The following is a 16,434-nucleotide window of genomic DNA, read 5'->3' on the forward strand; positions in this document are numbered from 1 at the left end:
ATAACAAGAAAACAATTATCAAGTCAAAATCAGAAAAAGTTATTATTATTGTGAGAAAGGTAAATCAAACCTTCTCAATTTAACCCTTGCTGTGAAAGTCATTAGCCATGTGAACTTGGGCAAAGGAATTAATCTTTTTGTTCACTGGTTTTCAAATCTGCCCAAGTAGAGACAGACTGGATGAGAGCACAACTTTGACAGCCCGTAAATCTCTGACTGTGGAAGTAACGTATTTGCTGCAAGGGATTGCTATGTTAACCACTGGCCTAGCCTTCAAAGTTCCTTAGAAAAGAGTAATGCTTTCTTCTGTAGTATCTCAGGTTGATCGTAAGTTGTCTATTTTGACATTTGTTTCCACATCAACAAGCAGAATATGTTTCTGGCTGCGTTAATTCCTTTCTGGTGTAGATGTCATCTAAGTGGAAGCACTATAGCTGAAACGAGGGAGTTTATATTGATTTTTGTTTCCTTTTACTTAACTAGTTCAAGCAACGTACGCATTACAGCCTTCATACCTTTCAAATAATATATATGACATCATGCTTCCCTCAGGCACTCTTAATCCAGGCAACTGCCTTCCCTTTTTGTATCAAAAGTATTTTCAAGACTTTGGTCTGGGACATAACCCTCTGATGGGGTGTGTGGTAATCACATAGTCAATACTATGGGTTTTTAATTTTGTCCCCCAGGGTGTGTGGTACAGACAGGCAGGAAATGAAAAGATGTTCTGCTCCCTACAGATGCTGATATGGGACACAATTGAAAATCGGTGAAGTGGTGAAGTCAGTGCACATCCTGACTCCTCAAGATCCCTCTCACAGCACAGAAGCTCTCCTTCTTCCTTCTCGCTTCCAGAGGGATCCGATATGACACCTCAGGTGAGTTAAAGTCAGAGGGTTCATGCTCCCAGGGAGGTTTGTCCCTCATTCGTTTTCACTTATTGCAGTAGCTGCCCCTTGGAAGTGGGAGAGAGACGAGGCCTGGAGTTTGAGAAACTTGGACTCGGATTATGCCACTAATTATCTGTGTGTCCTTGGTCAGTGCAGTCAATTTGTCTTTAAGATAAGGGATAAGTTTATAATCCTGTGAATCATGTCTGAGGGAAGTTGGCTCCAATAACCCTGACTTCATGACAGCAAGACAGGCTCTCTCAGGAGGTAGTAACACTTGTGTTAGTTTTGTTTCTCAGAAGACTTATTTTTTGTTGAGATATAATTCACACAGTGTATAACTCACCCTCTTAAAATGTACAATTTAGTGATGCCCTGGTCTGAATGTTTGCGTCCCTCCAAATTCTGTGTTGAAAACTCATGCCTTATGTGACATGATGTGATGGTATTAGGAGGTGGGGTTTTGACAGGTGATTTGGTCCTGAAGACAGAGCCCACGCGAATGGGATCAGTGCCTTTATAAAACAGACTCCAGAGATCCCTTGCCTCTTCCACCATACGAGGACACAAAGAGAAGTGGGCAATCTGCGATTTGCAAGAAGTCTTTGATCAGAAACTGATGAAGCTGACATCTTGATCTTGGACTTCCAGCCTCCAGAACTATGAACTGCTGTTTACAAGCCACCCAGTCTGTGGTATTTTGTTAAAGCAGCCTGAACAGACTAAGACAAGTAGTGTTCAGTATATCCATAAGGTTGTTCAACCATCATCATTAGATAATTCCAGAATATTGTACCACCCTAAAAGAAAACACATATCCACTAAAAATCACACCCTAAACCCTCCTAAGTTCTGCTCTGGTTCACTCTGTCTTTATGGATTTACCTCTTCCGGACATTTCATAAAAATAGGTTCATAGAATATGTGGCTTTATTCACTTGGTATAATATTTTCAAGGTTTATCCGTGTTGTCATATCAGTACTCCATTCCTTTGTATGGCTGAATAATATTCCACTGCATGGGCATATGGCATTTTGTTTATCCATTCATCAACTGATGGAAATTTGGGTTGTTCCCACTTTCTGGCTATTGTGAATAATCATGCTGTGAATATTTGTGTATAAATTACTTCTGTTTTTGTTGATGCAATTTGCAAGCTCTCTGGAAATACTTTTTAAGAAGTCCTCTGGTCTTTACTGTTTCACTGTTTTTGCTGGATATAAGACGGTGATTCTTTCCTCTATGAAGGCATCTCTGAGGCCCTGTGGTAGAAAAGGGCACAGTACTTGGAGTATGAAGACATAGATTTGAATACTGGCTCTGGGGATTTCTAGATGTTTGACCTTGAACAAGTTCCACAGCCTCTCACAGTCTAATTTCCAAGACTATAATTTTAGAGAGGATTAGTGATGCCTGACCTCCAGGGTTGTTAAGAAGGTTAAACAAGGGCTTCCCTGGTGGCGCAGTGGTGCGTCCGGAGCCTGTGCTCCACAACGGGAGAGGCCACAACAGTGAGAGGCCCGCGTACCGCAAAAAAAAAAAAAAAAAAAAAAAAAGAAGGTCAAACAAGGAAGGAATGGAAAAGCACATAGTAGATCCACAAAAGATGTCAGTTAGATTTATTCTTTCATTTACATCCTATTTATTGACTGCCTGCTCTGTGCCATGTACTATCCCATATGCCTCTTAAAACTAATGAATAAAACAAATATTCCTACCTCTACGAAGCTTAAAATCTGCAAGGGGAAGCATTTACCTTATGCTTTGAATCAGCAACTTGGCAAATTTACATTTTGTACCTCTCCCTTCTACACTTACCCCCAGTCAACTTCCCTTTGGGGCTACTAGCCAGGGTTTCTACTTCTACAAAGACAAGAAAAGGAGGGAATTATTCTCAGGTAGTTATAGGTTAAGAATTAGTAGGTTAGTTCCTCTATCTTCAATGGCACTGCTTATCCAACAGAAATATAGTGTGAGGCACATAGGTAGTTTTAAATTTTCTAGTACCTACATTAAAAGAAAGTAAAAACAAACTGGCAAAATACATATGTTTTATTTAACCCAACATATTCATTTCAACATAATTGATATAAAAATTACCAATGAGGCATTTTATATTCCTTCTTTGTAGTAGGTTTCCCACATCCAAGGGCAGAAGTGCAGACACAGAAAATAAAGCAATGTGAGGATGGACGCAGACATGACAGTGATGTATCTAATACGAGCCAAAGAAGGCCAGAGACTGCTGCCACAGCCAGAAGGTAGAAAGGAGCAAGGAAGAATCCTTCCCTAGAGTCTTCAGAGGGAGCATGACCCTGCCAACATCGGATTTCAGACTTCTAGCCTAAGAATAGTGAGAGAATACATTTCTGTTGTTTTAACCCACTCACGTTAGCGGTAATCTGTTACAACAGCCCTAGGAAACTACTACAGAGTCCGGTAACTCAGTTTGGACTGGCCACATTTCAAGGGTGCAATAGCCACATATGGCTAATTTGAGCACAATTTTTAAGTCTGTAGAGGAGAAGTCCTCTGTGGTCATTTCCCAAAACCTTGCTTTAGAAATGAGAGCCTTTGAGACAAGTCTTAATTGAGATCTGAAGGGGTGAGCCCTCTGCCTTAGAATCACTTCTTTCTGAAACAAAATAATCTGTTACCTTTCTTAAGGCAAAGGATTCTTGATTACTCTAAAAAGACAAAACATCCCAGCGATCCACTAGGGGTTCTGTGAAATAAGAAAACTATTTTTCTTTTATCTCTCTAAGCACAGAACTCACACCTTATTGTTCACCAGAATGATCAGTAACTGTACTCTAGCTGTAGGCTCAGGAGACATTCCTCCTTTATTTTCTGCTCTCCAAAGATGCTGCAACATAATTCTATTTCCCTTTAAAATTAAGAAATAACATCTTTTTTGCGTTCATTACATCACAAAACAGAGAAAGAGCACAGGCCAATATCATACCTGTTAGTGGTTCACAGGCAAGGAAATAAGGCTCAGCAGAAAAATTAAATCATTTCAATACTCAGGACACCTCTTCCACATAAAAAGCCCTTCCTTTGTATCGTCAGGTATTCAATAAGTTGCCCTGAAAGCCAGACTGACTTGAGTATAAAGGCAGCATATGTACTGGGGGAAGAGTAAACCACTGGGTTATGAATCAGAAAGCCTAGGTTCCAGCTGATGCCATTGATGTCAGGAATATAACCTTGAGCAGATCCCTAACCAATCAGAATCTCATATGTAAAACTGGAATAATGACAATTTCTGCCTGACTTGCCTCTCAAGACCGTTACTATGACTCTCAAGCTTTTGGAAGTATCAGTCTCCTGGAGGGAGAACGTGAACTCACCTCCAGAGATTACGATTCTGTAGGTCTGGCCTGGGGCCCAGGAACCTGCATTTCTGATAAGTTACCAGCTGACGCTGTTCATCCACGGACTACATTTTGAGAGCCACTGGTTTGTAGTATTTTACAAGATGGTAAGCCCCATGACGACAGGCACTATGTGTCGATAGATATCATAGCATAACTGTTAGAGGCCCTGGCTTTTGAGCTGGATAGACCTGTATGAGCAGGACCTGTATGAGCTCTAATTCCTTGGGCAGGTCATGCAACCCCTTATCTAGGAAATGTGTTGTTCTGAGGTTAAATGGGATATTGCACTCAAGAATATGATACTACATCTGGCACAGAAATGTTCAATAGACGTTTACTCTTAATGTTATTATTGTGCCTGTCTCTAGCCCTAACAGATTTGTTAAACACACTGTTCCACAAATATTTTATAGACTAACAAGTGCTAAACAAATTAAGGGCATTATTAGGGTGGTGTGGGGCTACATCCTCATCAAACTCTGTTCTTGCTACAGATGAACTACATGGTTAACATCACTAATGGGAGTTTGGGGGGTGAAAAGAATGGAAAGGAGTCTGCTCGAGCCCAATCCATCACATGCATTAGGGTCTTCTATGTGCTCCTTTCTCTATTGTAGTTGTTTTGTTTTTTTTTTTAGCAAAATGCATTTAAAAATCTTCCATCATTTTGAACCACCAGATCCTTCTCGTTTTAGAACCCCTAACTCTGCAACTTGATAAATTTCTAGAAGGCCCATCATAAACACCTCCCCAGCTTTTTTCCCAGTGCCAGGCCCCCAGATAGTTGGCTCCATTGGCACCTGTCCCAGGGGCCTTGCTGCCAGGAGGCAGACCCTAAAAGTTGTGGCTGCTAAACATGCATATGGCTGCCCCCTGGCTTGTTGCTGCTGGTGGTGATGATGGTGATGTGATGATGATGATGATGATGATGATGATGATGATGATGATGATGATGATGATGATGATGATGGTGGTGATATTAACAGCAAGTAACACTTAGTTCATGTTACTAAGCCAGACATCTTCCTAAGTGCTCTACACATATAAATAAGTTTAATCAATTTAGGTATTTATTTTTCAGAGAAGCTTATTATTATTATATCCCTATTTTATAGATGAGGTCACATCTGTAAAGGTGGGGGAAGGGCGACAAAGATGCTCTGAACTCTGCTTCAACCACTGAAGAAGAGCGAGACACCCATGTGCTAAGAAGCTGATAGTAGTGGCAGCAGCAGCAGCAGCAGTGCAAAGAGGACAGAGATGATCTTTCACTTAGAGCTAAACTACATTCTTAGAGAAGCACAATCCTAGCACCGGCAGGTCCTCTAATATGGGCTAAATGACTCAATGAATGACAGCTCACACTCAGTGTTGCTTGCAAGGATCAGACACTGCACTAAGTACAGAGCACATATACATGATCTCAATCCTCATAAACACCCCAATAAACACTTATTTTGTCCATTTTATACGTGGGGGGAAAAAAGCAACCCAAGACTTAGGGGGAGAAAATAGCTTCATCACACAGCTGATAAGTGGCAGATCTATTTCATTTCAAAACCCATGCTCTTAACTTCCAGGTTCACTTCATCTCCAGGTGGTGTTTCTGGTGTGGTAGGAGATGCCACGGCTATTCCTTCACCTGCCCTCAACCTCTGAGGCAGTATCATTGATCCCACATTTCAACCAAGCATTATCACATTAGCTGATATTAAATGCATACAATGTTCGGATTTTTCACTTGTCTGTTTTTCTCCCCTCTTCCTAATTTATTTCATTCAACAGACTTCAATCTTTTTTTTTTTTTTAATACAACATGTCCCAGACTCTATCAGCAAGGGAGTTTTATTTATAGTTAAGACAACCAGCCTGGCTGAGCATGTCTAATGAAGCCATTAATGACTTTGCTTCAGGAGAGGTCTTAAATTGAATATTTCTAATAACTTTTGGTTTGTATCACTGCTACTATATGTCCATGCCAGTGGGGATATAAAATTGCTGCCAGTTTCTCTATTTACCTCAACATCTTTATTACTGATTAATATTTTCCCACCATGAAATGTATTTAAGTACTTAAATTGATATTCAAAAGGAGTTTTCCATTTGCTGTTTATTATTTTTTGGGTATACTTCTCCCTATTCTTTTCCTGCATTTTCTTCACTGGAGTCACTGCTTTTTAATCTAGTTATTAGCTTTCTTCTTGCTAAATCTTTCTACCACCTTGGCTTCATTTCATGGCCATGGTTTTGAGACAGCACAGAGAAATAGGAAATCCATTCTTTGGCTGCAGTCAGCATGACTCTAAATGCACTGGCCAGCCAGTTTCTTAGAAAGAGAAACAATAAAATAAAAATTCAGTATAGAACTAGGCTTTGCAGTAACTGCGAGAAAACTGACATTTACTCAACTCTCTTTTGATCTTAATTGAACACTTGTTACTTTTGCAAAAACAGGCAGTACTAGGTTTAATATCTGTCTGGAATTATTTGAGAGCTGTCTGTTCTTCTATTTATTCTGGGGAAACATATGAGAGTCTTGAGAAGTGAAATACTGTTCCTGGCTGCTGCGCTGTGAGGCCAAACTCTGAAACTCACTTCTGTGTTCTCTGCATTCTGATGGGGCCATATGGGCATGACGGTGGGGAGCAGGGATGTTTTAGGGCAGGTCCTGAGCTTTGCAGGAATGTTTGATTAAGGAGTAACTCGATAAGATTGTGCTTATCGAGTTCTACTATCAATATCAACAAATACTGGAGGTTCCTACTGTACATCTGTGTTCTCTGACCCTAGAATAAGCCAAAACCATCTACGGCCTACGTTAGTCTTAGTGATAAGACACTTCCTAAGCCTAAAATGCCTTCTGAGGACCACTGGGCAGTGTCTCCACATGCTCTGACTGCAGGTGGTGGCCCCTGGTTTGCATTTCTTACTGTCATAGATTCAAGCTACACCACTGTGGTTATTCAACCCAGGCCTCCTCCTTGCTCCAATTTTGAGAACACTCACTAATCCCAGAATACGCCTCACGTGAATGACACAGGATGCTTTCTGCCCTGCCCACCCCAGATGCAGCTGTAATAGCAGCAGAAATTTTGTGAAGAGACCAACAAAATGCTTACATTTGGAGAGGATGCACTTTCTCAAAAAGAAATAACTGCTGAAGTTGGTAAACTGCACCACAGAGATGGGAATAAATTTAGCCTCTCTGAAACCAACATCAATTGAGACTACATCAAACATACATTTTTTTCACCCATTCACAGAGGGTTTTTAAATGTCTTCACACCTCTTGTTCCATATGAACATATGGACCAGCCATTTTATTCTTTTTCTCAAATCTGCCAGTGTGAACAGAATCAGTAACACACAGTAAGGCATAGGATCTGTGGGAAATTTCGTATTAGATGAATACAGTTTCAGGCTTAGCTGTAACCCTTCAGCATACATATCTGTCTTTCAAATCATGTGTTTAGCTATAACTATACATTCTTAGAGTTAGAAAGAACTTTAGTAACCATCTGTTCAACACCCTCATTGTACAGAGGTGTAAACTGAATCCCAGAGAGGCAAAAACAACTTTCCCGGCAGCTGGCTAATAATAAAACTAGTAAATAGTAAAGCAAGTAAAAGACTAAAACTACCTGGTTGCAGGACCTGGATAATACTTCCAGGCATATCTATATAGAGGCAGGCATGCATGTACTCACATAAGTCCTTACACGCATGTACACATATGGATCCACAGCACAGTCAACATCTCAATCATTTCTGTCAAAACCATGTTTTCTGTCTGGTTTCGTCCTCATTACTGATATGACCAATACTGGGCTGCTTTTCTGCTACTAATTGGTGTGTGCATGCTTTTGGTTTGGATTCCCCCAAAAGCAGAGCCTGAAAGAAGGACTGGAAACAGTTTATTTGCAAGATAATTCCAGGAAGTAGGAGTGAGAAGGAGAAGGTAGAAGAGGGTACTGTGGGCAACGGGGCTTCAGTCTTGCTGGGGACCTCAAAGGAACCGTGTAGAATGTGCCTAGGCGTTCTCCTTCTAAATGGCAGGCCCTGAGACCTTTATCTACTGATTCTCATGCCCCATTGTGTGAGGACTGCACTGAAGAAGAGAGTTAGTTTCTCAGAGTTCCCCTTGCTTGTGACTAGAGAAAGGCTTGAGAAACAAAAATACAGAACAGGGACAGTCAACCCAGCTGTGGTTGAAAGCAGAAATGGGCGAGGGGATTGGGAGATTGGGATTGACATATATACACTAATATGTATGAAATGGATAACTAATAAGAACCTGCTGTATAAAAAAATAAAAACAAAACAAAACAAACAAAAAAAAGAAATGGGCGAGGGGGTGCTGCCCCAAGAACAACTGATACACAGTTCAAGGCACAATAACCACTTTTAATACTTCATATATTTCTATCTAATTTAAACAACTCAGTTGTATGTATTAGCCTCAGAGGTGGCTGGTTCACTGCCTTAACATGAAAGGGACTACAGCATGCCTTGTGTCCATAGTACAGCTTGAAATTGGAGACTGGGTCTCTCTCTCCTTTCTGGTCAGTAGGCAGCATTTGTTCATTTGACATATGTTTATTTATTTAGTGAATGGCACTATGTACTACGCATTTTGAAGATACTGGGCATACAGCAGTGAACTAAAAAGATAGAAATGCCTGCCTTAACAAAGCTTCAGTATGGTCAGGAAAGACATTTTGCATAAAGACAAAACTTATAGTTGTTCATATATTGATAAGAACTCTGAAGAAAAATAAAATAAGAGGGGTATACAATGTTGGTGAAAAGAATGATTGCTATTTTATTTTATTTATTTACTGTGGTCAGTAAAAGCCTTACCAATTCAGTGGCATTTGAGCACAGACCCAAAGAAGGCTAGAGGGCAACTGATGGGAACATACAGGGCAACAGCATTATTGGAAAAAGTCAGTAGAAAGATCCTAAGGTCTACTTACTTGGCACTGTGTCTAATAACAAATAAAAACTAAGCACTTGAAACAGACTTCGCAACCTTGTGGGCTAGGAACAGCCTCTCCCTGGAAGACCACTTTGATTTGTTTCATACAGCCTTTCCATTTTTATTTTAAAATTAATTTGAGTTGGTTGGCAATGTTAAATAATTAGGAGATTTATTCATAAAAACTCAAAATGCTGGGAGACCTGGCATATAGGACCAGAGCGGTGCACTGGTTGGTACTTTAATGGGACACGTTTGTTCCAGTTTTCTGCAGTCACCAGCCTTCCCTCTTGTCAGCAGGACTCACTATTCCTTTAAGACTGTTTCATTCACTTGTTAGCTTCCTTGCTCTTCCAGGTAGTTGGGTTATGTGTTCCTTGTTACTGTGTTCATCAGTAGTCTTTTCTGTTTTTTAATTACTGTCAGAGACTGAGTCTAGCTTTGGTAAGAGAGAAAATATCCATTGTACCATAAATTACTAATCAATTCCTTAAACGATTAGCAGACCTTTCAAGGTGCATCCCTTGCAGGAGGAACCTGTTTATATATTCGGGTCTTCTATCTTATTTAGGGAAAAAGATCAGGAAAAAGCATATTTGAGATTCACTAATTATGACAAACATAATAGACATAAATTATTTTCCGTGCCAAAAACTCACCAAGAAATATATGACTAAGGAAGTACAGAAAAGGAAAAGAATGAACAGTTAAATAAATCTGTTCAAACTTCAGAGTGTCGAGTGCTATGTAAATTAATAAAATCAAGACAAATAGCAAGAAAACAAAAACATTAATTAAAGCTTGACTTTACTTATACCAAAGGAGGCATATGGTAAGGGAATATTAATGCCATGTAAACCAGTTCACAAAAAAGACTCACCAAAACATCAATATACTGATTTCCTACAAAAAACTAAGTGAATAAAAAAAGACACAGATACACATCTTGGGTGAAAATTCCGAGTTTTTCAAAACACCACTGAGGAGGTTAATGGCTTCCTTGATTTTCAACCCTTTAATTTCTGATATCTACTCAGCACAGCGAGTTAAATAAACACATTGCTTTGGTCAAACACTGAGAAATCGATTCATTATGTTATGCTTTAGAGAATATGTATATCCCAGAGTCAGGAGGAGTTACAGCCAGATTATCTCAGTTAAGGACTTTGGGGAGGGTCAAGGGTCATGAAAAGACTGGAGAAAAGGAAATGAGGCACAGAGCCTGAGGCAATGGCTTGGGGAGGGGGCAGAGATAAAGCTCCTGACCAGATGAGGGAGAAAAGTAATAGTTCTAAAAGAGACAGCTAGACGCCAACGTGTCCATGATCAGAGAATGGCGAGGATGCTATGAACCTAACTAAGGCAAGAAGTTTAGGATTTGAAGGTAGGGCATTCTGAAGTTTGTTAAGTGGATGGGGTTTACATTTAGAAAAACACAGGAAGAGTGAAAACCAAAATTTAAAGAGTACATTTGCAACCATTTACTGGACAAATCGACAAGACAGCCACAAGGCTGTATAGTGAGCTGGTCAAAACTATGGAATCTGGAGTTAGTCAGCTTTGGGTTGGAACCTTATTTTCTTTACCACCTCCTGGCTTGGTGACCTTGGGTGAGTTTCTTAACTTCTTAATGCTTCAGTAATAATATTAATAATAATAGCCACAAAAGTAAAAATAAAGAGTAAATACTTCCTAGTGATCATGAGACAATGAAATAAAAGTACACGGAGTGCTTAGCACAGTGCCTGGCATGAGTAAGGGATCCATACATGTAAGCACTACCATTACTACCTTTAATTACTCAACAATTGCACATAATCTGCCGTATCAAGCTGTCGGTCAATATAGCTATAGAACGCAGCTAATAAGAGTTCTGTGTCTGTCTTGCTTAGGAGTAGATTCACAGATATTAACACAGAGCTGTCTCCTTGTAAAATACTCAATAACATTATTTGAATGAATGCATGAATCAAGGTCATGATGATCCAAAAGTCATTTTTTGTTTTATGTTGTAAAAAACACAGATATATTCCAGGTGTCCCTCTTGGACTTGACACTCTGAATAACAAAACAGGCGAACTAGACTCATTTCAAAAAGACCTGGAAAGACACCCGCCATCCCAACCTGGAAACCAACTCTCAGTGCATGCTGGACTTAGGCAGCATCAACAATGAGTTATGTATGTCAGCTGGTAGGCTCCTATCTTCCAGAAAACCAAGAAGGTAATAAATAGCATGTTTGAACTTTTTAAAGCCCTTGTCTAGCGGGTGACCATGAGAGTATGGTAAAAGCCTTGTGTCTATGCTTTCCGGCTCCTGCTAAGCTATAGGTGTATTGCCATGAAAAAGAAAGTATCAAATGACGGAGTGATACCAACAAAGATATTGAAAGAGTCACCCAGATAAACTTCCATCCAATGACATCAAAGTAGGCAATACTCTATATTATCAGTTTTATTGCCCAATATCTCTGTGCAATTGAGCACTGGAAGGAGCAAAAATAACAACTTTCAAACTAAATAATGGCTCAAACAACTGTAAAAGGACCACACAGACAGGTGAAACATCAATGTCTAGCTCTGGATACAACACCATGGAAAGAGGCACTAAAAGACTATCAGGAGAGAGTATTCAGAAGTGTCAGCAAACGCTAGTCATAGTAGCGCGCACTCTTACGATTTTATCATTGCCATCTAAACTGAGGGCCCGCTTTTGAATTAGTGTGAAATACAGTGGCATTTTTAAATCAAAAAGTTCTAAAATGACACTCTACCTGCAAGGCACAACATGAATGATTGCAGCACCAGCAGTTCCCATGGCAACCTCATCTTCAGTTTCTGAGGTCAAAGGAGTTTCAAGTCCAATAACAAGTGAATAAAATAGCTGTTTCTTTTAAGTTGTATTCAACCTTTAATCTGTGGGAGAGAAGAGACAATACAATGAGATTTGGGAATACTTCTCCTTGTGCGCTCTGAAAATTTATCCTTCCTTGAGTACAAATAAAAATGCTTCTGGAAAACTACTCTTGAAGAAGAGAAGGCACGTTAAATTTTGAATTGAAGCAAATATGGCTCCTTTCCTTCTTCCCAATAATACTTGGGCAGAGACTGAAGCTGGTAGGTCCCTGTGGCTACTAAGCGCAGGTAGGAACAGCTTCTGATCAGATGTGAACCAACCCTTTCCAGTCCCTTAGTTTCCAGGCCCCATTCTTATTTATTTTCCAATTAATAATACACCCAAAATAGTGAATACAGAAGAAATTCCACTGAACAAAACAGGGCTAGCATTGGTGGACTTTAAAGAGAAATTCTGAAGTCTTAGAATGGAGTTACATGTGTGAAAAATTATAACTACCCCATCAATTCAAACATTTTTTTCCCCCAATGCTCCATGTTCCATCCCCAAAATGCAACAGAAATATGCAGCTCCAATGCCTACAGAGAAAAATCCTACTAAGTATGAGTAGCTGTCTACTAGGTTCTTTTGGACAAATCTAGAGCATGAGTAAGAACAGTCATTCTTCTGTTAGCCAGGAATCTTAAAACAGGAGAACTCCATGGTGAAGAAAGGCTGCTTGTTCTGTGTACGATGTACAAAGCAGGTAAGTGGACAGGTGAAGCAGGCAGCATTCACGGGCCCTTGGGAGGCAAGGGTACATCCTGTCTGAAGGGGCAGGTACCCCCCCCGCCCCAGCTCATGCTGATGGCTAACATGTGGGGCACAGACCTAGGGTTGCAGAAGCACTTACAACTTTTCAAAGAAAAGTTGAAAACATTATTGTATTTTGAAAATCTCCCAAGTTTTAAATGTTGGAAACCACTTCAAAAGATTCTTTTAAAACATCGAGGGAGCCAAACACCACCAAATTGCCTTCAGGTACCACAGTTTTGCAACATGACCTCGGTAAAACAGAACTCACACTGTGCTTGGCTTGCTCTCATCCACTCATCCCTTCTCCCATCCATCCTATGAGCCAGACATGGATTTATGCATCTATGGAGTGCCTTTTGCTTGCCAGACACTAGTGAGGCACCGGACCTGCCAAAATGGAGATCCCAGCCGTATGTAGCCGTAAGAATCTCCTACTCCAGTGGGTTCAGTTGCCTGCAGTTTCATAAAACTGCAACACAACATGCCATTTTGAAGGAAGGAGGACAGTTTCCGGACTTCATAAAGGAGATGAGCTCCTACTGGTGTTTGAAAGATGAGAATGATGCTTCTTCCTATTCATCATTTAACCAAATAAGGGAGAAATCTAGGAAAGCAGAAGACACACTCTGTTTACAGCTTGGGCGGTAACCAGTTCCCAGGTCCTGGTTACGTACCCCACCCCGTCTCTCTCCCAAGGTTGTTTCAAAAGAAACGTCCTGGTTAAGTACATGAAACCTCTTTGAAAACCACACAGCACCATACGAATGCTAGATATGATTATTATTGTAGTCCTGATATTTTTTAAGCTGATGATAACCTGGGTCTTCTCCTCTCACTGCCACTTACCAGAGCGAACACAGGTTTACATGAGAACATGGATCAACATGGACTAACATGAGGTCCTCAATCAAGGGCTCTTAGCATTAATTGATGCCACGTGGTCACTCAGAAGCCTTTATGTTTACCATGAAGCGAACAGAAAGTGAAGAACCATCATTAGAGAACTCGTCTTTCTTTTGCGTCCTTAAATAGCTCAGTTTCTGATAAAGCCAGAGTAGATATGTTGTGAAGACAAAAGGGACTCTTAACTTCTGATGTGCTGATGTGGCGTAAAAGTGGGCCGTGTCTCTAACTGGATATGTTCAGATACTCTTCTGACATGCATGGTAATTAGGCCATTTTAGATAAACAGGATGTGCTGATCAATGAAAACTATTAATGTCTTTAGCAAATGATCAGGGTATTAATAATTAATTTTGCGACGGAAATGTCATCTCAGACCAGAGGATTGATCTACGTTGTTAAGCAGTATCTTGAAGCAATTAAAATTAGCTTAGAAAATGTATCCAATTACACCTTAAAGATTTAATTCAAGATAGGATGCTATTTACAGTGTGTGCTCTGTTACGAGCTGTAGATTTTTAAGGATGAAGGATTTCAAGAACCCGACTGGTGTTTATTTACATCCAGGTAGGTAAGGCTCACCTTCACTAATCAGAAAAAATGGGGTTGTTGATGGTAATTCGTCTGGTGGGCAGTCCTAACCAGAGCACAGGGTTTTCTGAAGGGAGCTGAAGATTGATGAATCTCATGTGGGACTGTGGTGCAGGATACAAAGTTTCATAATTTCCGTTTTTCTGCCAGAACCAGAAAGCAAGCTGTGGGATGAGGTGAGAGTTATGGCAGTAATAGATCTCCCCTGCAGCCTGGAGCTCTCTCTGATTTACCCTAAGGTGGCTGTAGGAAAAGGTAGTGTACTCAGCACTAACTGTTCTTGACCTTGATCAAGAATTAGACTCGTAAATCCTGGGGAGGGGGCCACACAATGAAACAGGACTGGCTTGCTTTCTCTGGCTGAGCCAGAAGGATATGAATAATTGAGAATCCCACAGTTTATCTGTACACATTGCTCCACACAGCCAAACTCCTCCAGCCTTCAACACTTCAAACAATTCTTATATAGCAAGAGTCATGCTAAAGAACTCAGTCTAAAGTGTGTAAGACAAATCATGACTCAGTTCTTCCATAAACATCTTGGTTTCCAAGAACCTACATGCAGGCTCTCATCATATAATGACTGCTTTTAGCACTTTGCTAAATTAAAATTCTGCTGGTATCCAAATGCTCTAATTCAGCTCAACAAATAAGCAGGTGTGCTTACTGGGGGCAGGGACAATGCTAGGGGTGGAGGTGCAGAGGTGATGGAGGTAAGGGCCCTATCCTCAAGGAGCTCACTGTTTACTTGGCAAGAAAGGCGATTAAACCAGGCATTATATTTCAGTGGGATTAACATAGTAAATCTATTAAGGACAAGGTGCTGAGGATGCTAAAGGAAAGTCACCTAACTGAGCCAGGGGGTGGGGTAAGGCAGGGGCTTCAAGAATGCTCTCCAAAGGGGCTAACAGTTCGAACTGTGTCTTAAAGGATAAGTAAGAGGGAGGAAGGAAATTCTAAGCCAAGTGGCAAGGGCAACTGACAGGCATGAGAATTTAGAGAATCTTCAAGTTACTGCAACACAAGAAAATGGAAGGAGCACAATGAGCGGACTCACACCTGTGCTCTAATCTTGGCCCTACATTCTCCAGCTGTGTGGCTCATCTGTAAAATAACAAGAATACCCATCATCCAGGCTTACTGTAAGGATTAGTGAGAGGGTATGGAAGGCACCAAGGTCAGGGCCTTGACACTTAGTAGCCACCCTTGCTAAACATAGTACAGCACTGCCTAAGGCAGGTACCTGATGCCCGAACAGTCTTGAATGTATATTAAAGAGTTTGGACCTGAATCTGAAGACTAGGAGAGGGTGGAAATGACTTTAAACAGGGAGAAGTTCTGAATAAACTTGGTTTCCCTGTATGGGGATCTGCTTTACATGCAATCCCCAGAAACAGAGAATATCTACTTTCCCCATTGCTTGTCTCCTCTGCTCAACAGGTGAACTCTAATTACGAAGTATACTTCCAATATTCAACACAGTTTTCAAAACCTCATGGCAGTAAGACAGAGTGGGAAAACACTGGATTTGGAATGAAGTGAATTGAGTTCTTTCATCCTGGTTTTGCCACTAGTTATCAATTTTGGGGAAGCCACAACCTTTGTAAACATATTTGCTTATCTATCGTTTGGGACTCATACCATGAGCCCTATCTTTCTCACACGTGGTTGTAAGATTTAACTGACCTATGTTTTGAAAGTGAATATCAATTATTCTTATTGTGTAGATTCTAATTCAAATCCCCTCCGAGATTTTAAACTTTACAAAGGTAGTAATATTTGTTTCTTCATAGGTATTTAAGAGGCTCATGGAGAATTACATGGCACAGAGCAGGCAGTCAATAAATAGTATGTAAATGAAAGAATACATTTAACATCTTTCATGGATCTACTATGTACTTTTACATTCCCTTCTTATTTAACCTTCATCACAACCCTGGAGGTCAGGTATCACTAATCCTCTTTAAACTTATAATCTTGGAAATTAGATTATGAATGGAACTTGTTCAAGGTCAAACATCTAGAAATCATCAGAGCCAG

The 16,434-nt window shown here is 40.3% G+C and overlaps 1 protein-coding gene across 5 annotated transcripts in view; it reads right to left on the bottom strand.

Annotated features, from left to right (window-relative positions):
• CNTN4 (contactin 4) overlaps positions 1–16,434 on the bottom strand; it is a 966,359-nt gene that overhangs the window by 488,641 nt on the left and 461,284 nt on the right. For all 5 annotated transcript variants that reach the window (XM_033437184.2, XM_004274769.3, XM_049715562.1 and 2 more), the window contains one exon: positions 12,023–12,164. In XM_033437184.2, the coding sequence (XP_033293075.1) occupies positions 12,023–12,077 (55 nt within the window). In that variant the 5' untranslated portion in view covers positions 12,078–12,164. The remainder of the gene's footprint in view (positions 1–12,022; positions 12,165–16,434) is intronic.

This window comes from Orcinus orca, chromosome 10 (genome assembly GCF_937001465.1).
Source record: "Orcinus orca chromosome 10, mOrcOrc1.1, whole genome shotgun sequence".
Lineage (NCBI taxonomy): Eukaryota > Metazoa > Chordata > Mammalia > Artiodactyla > Delphinidae > Orcinus > Orcinus orca.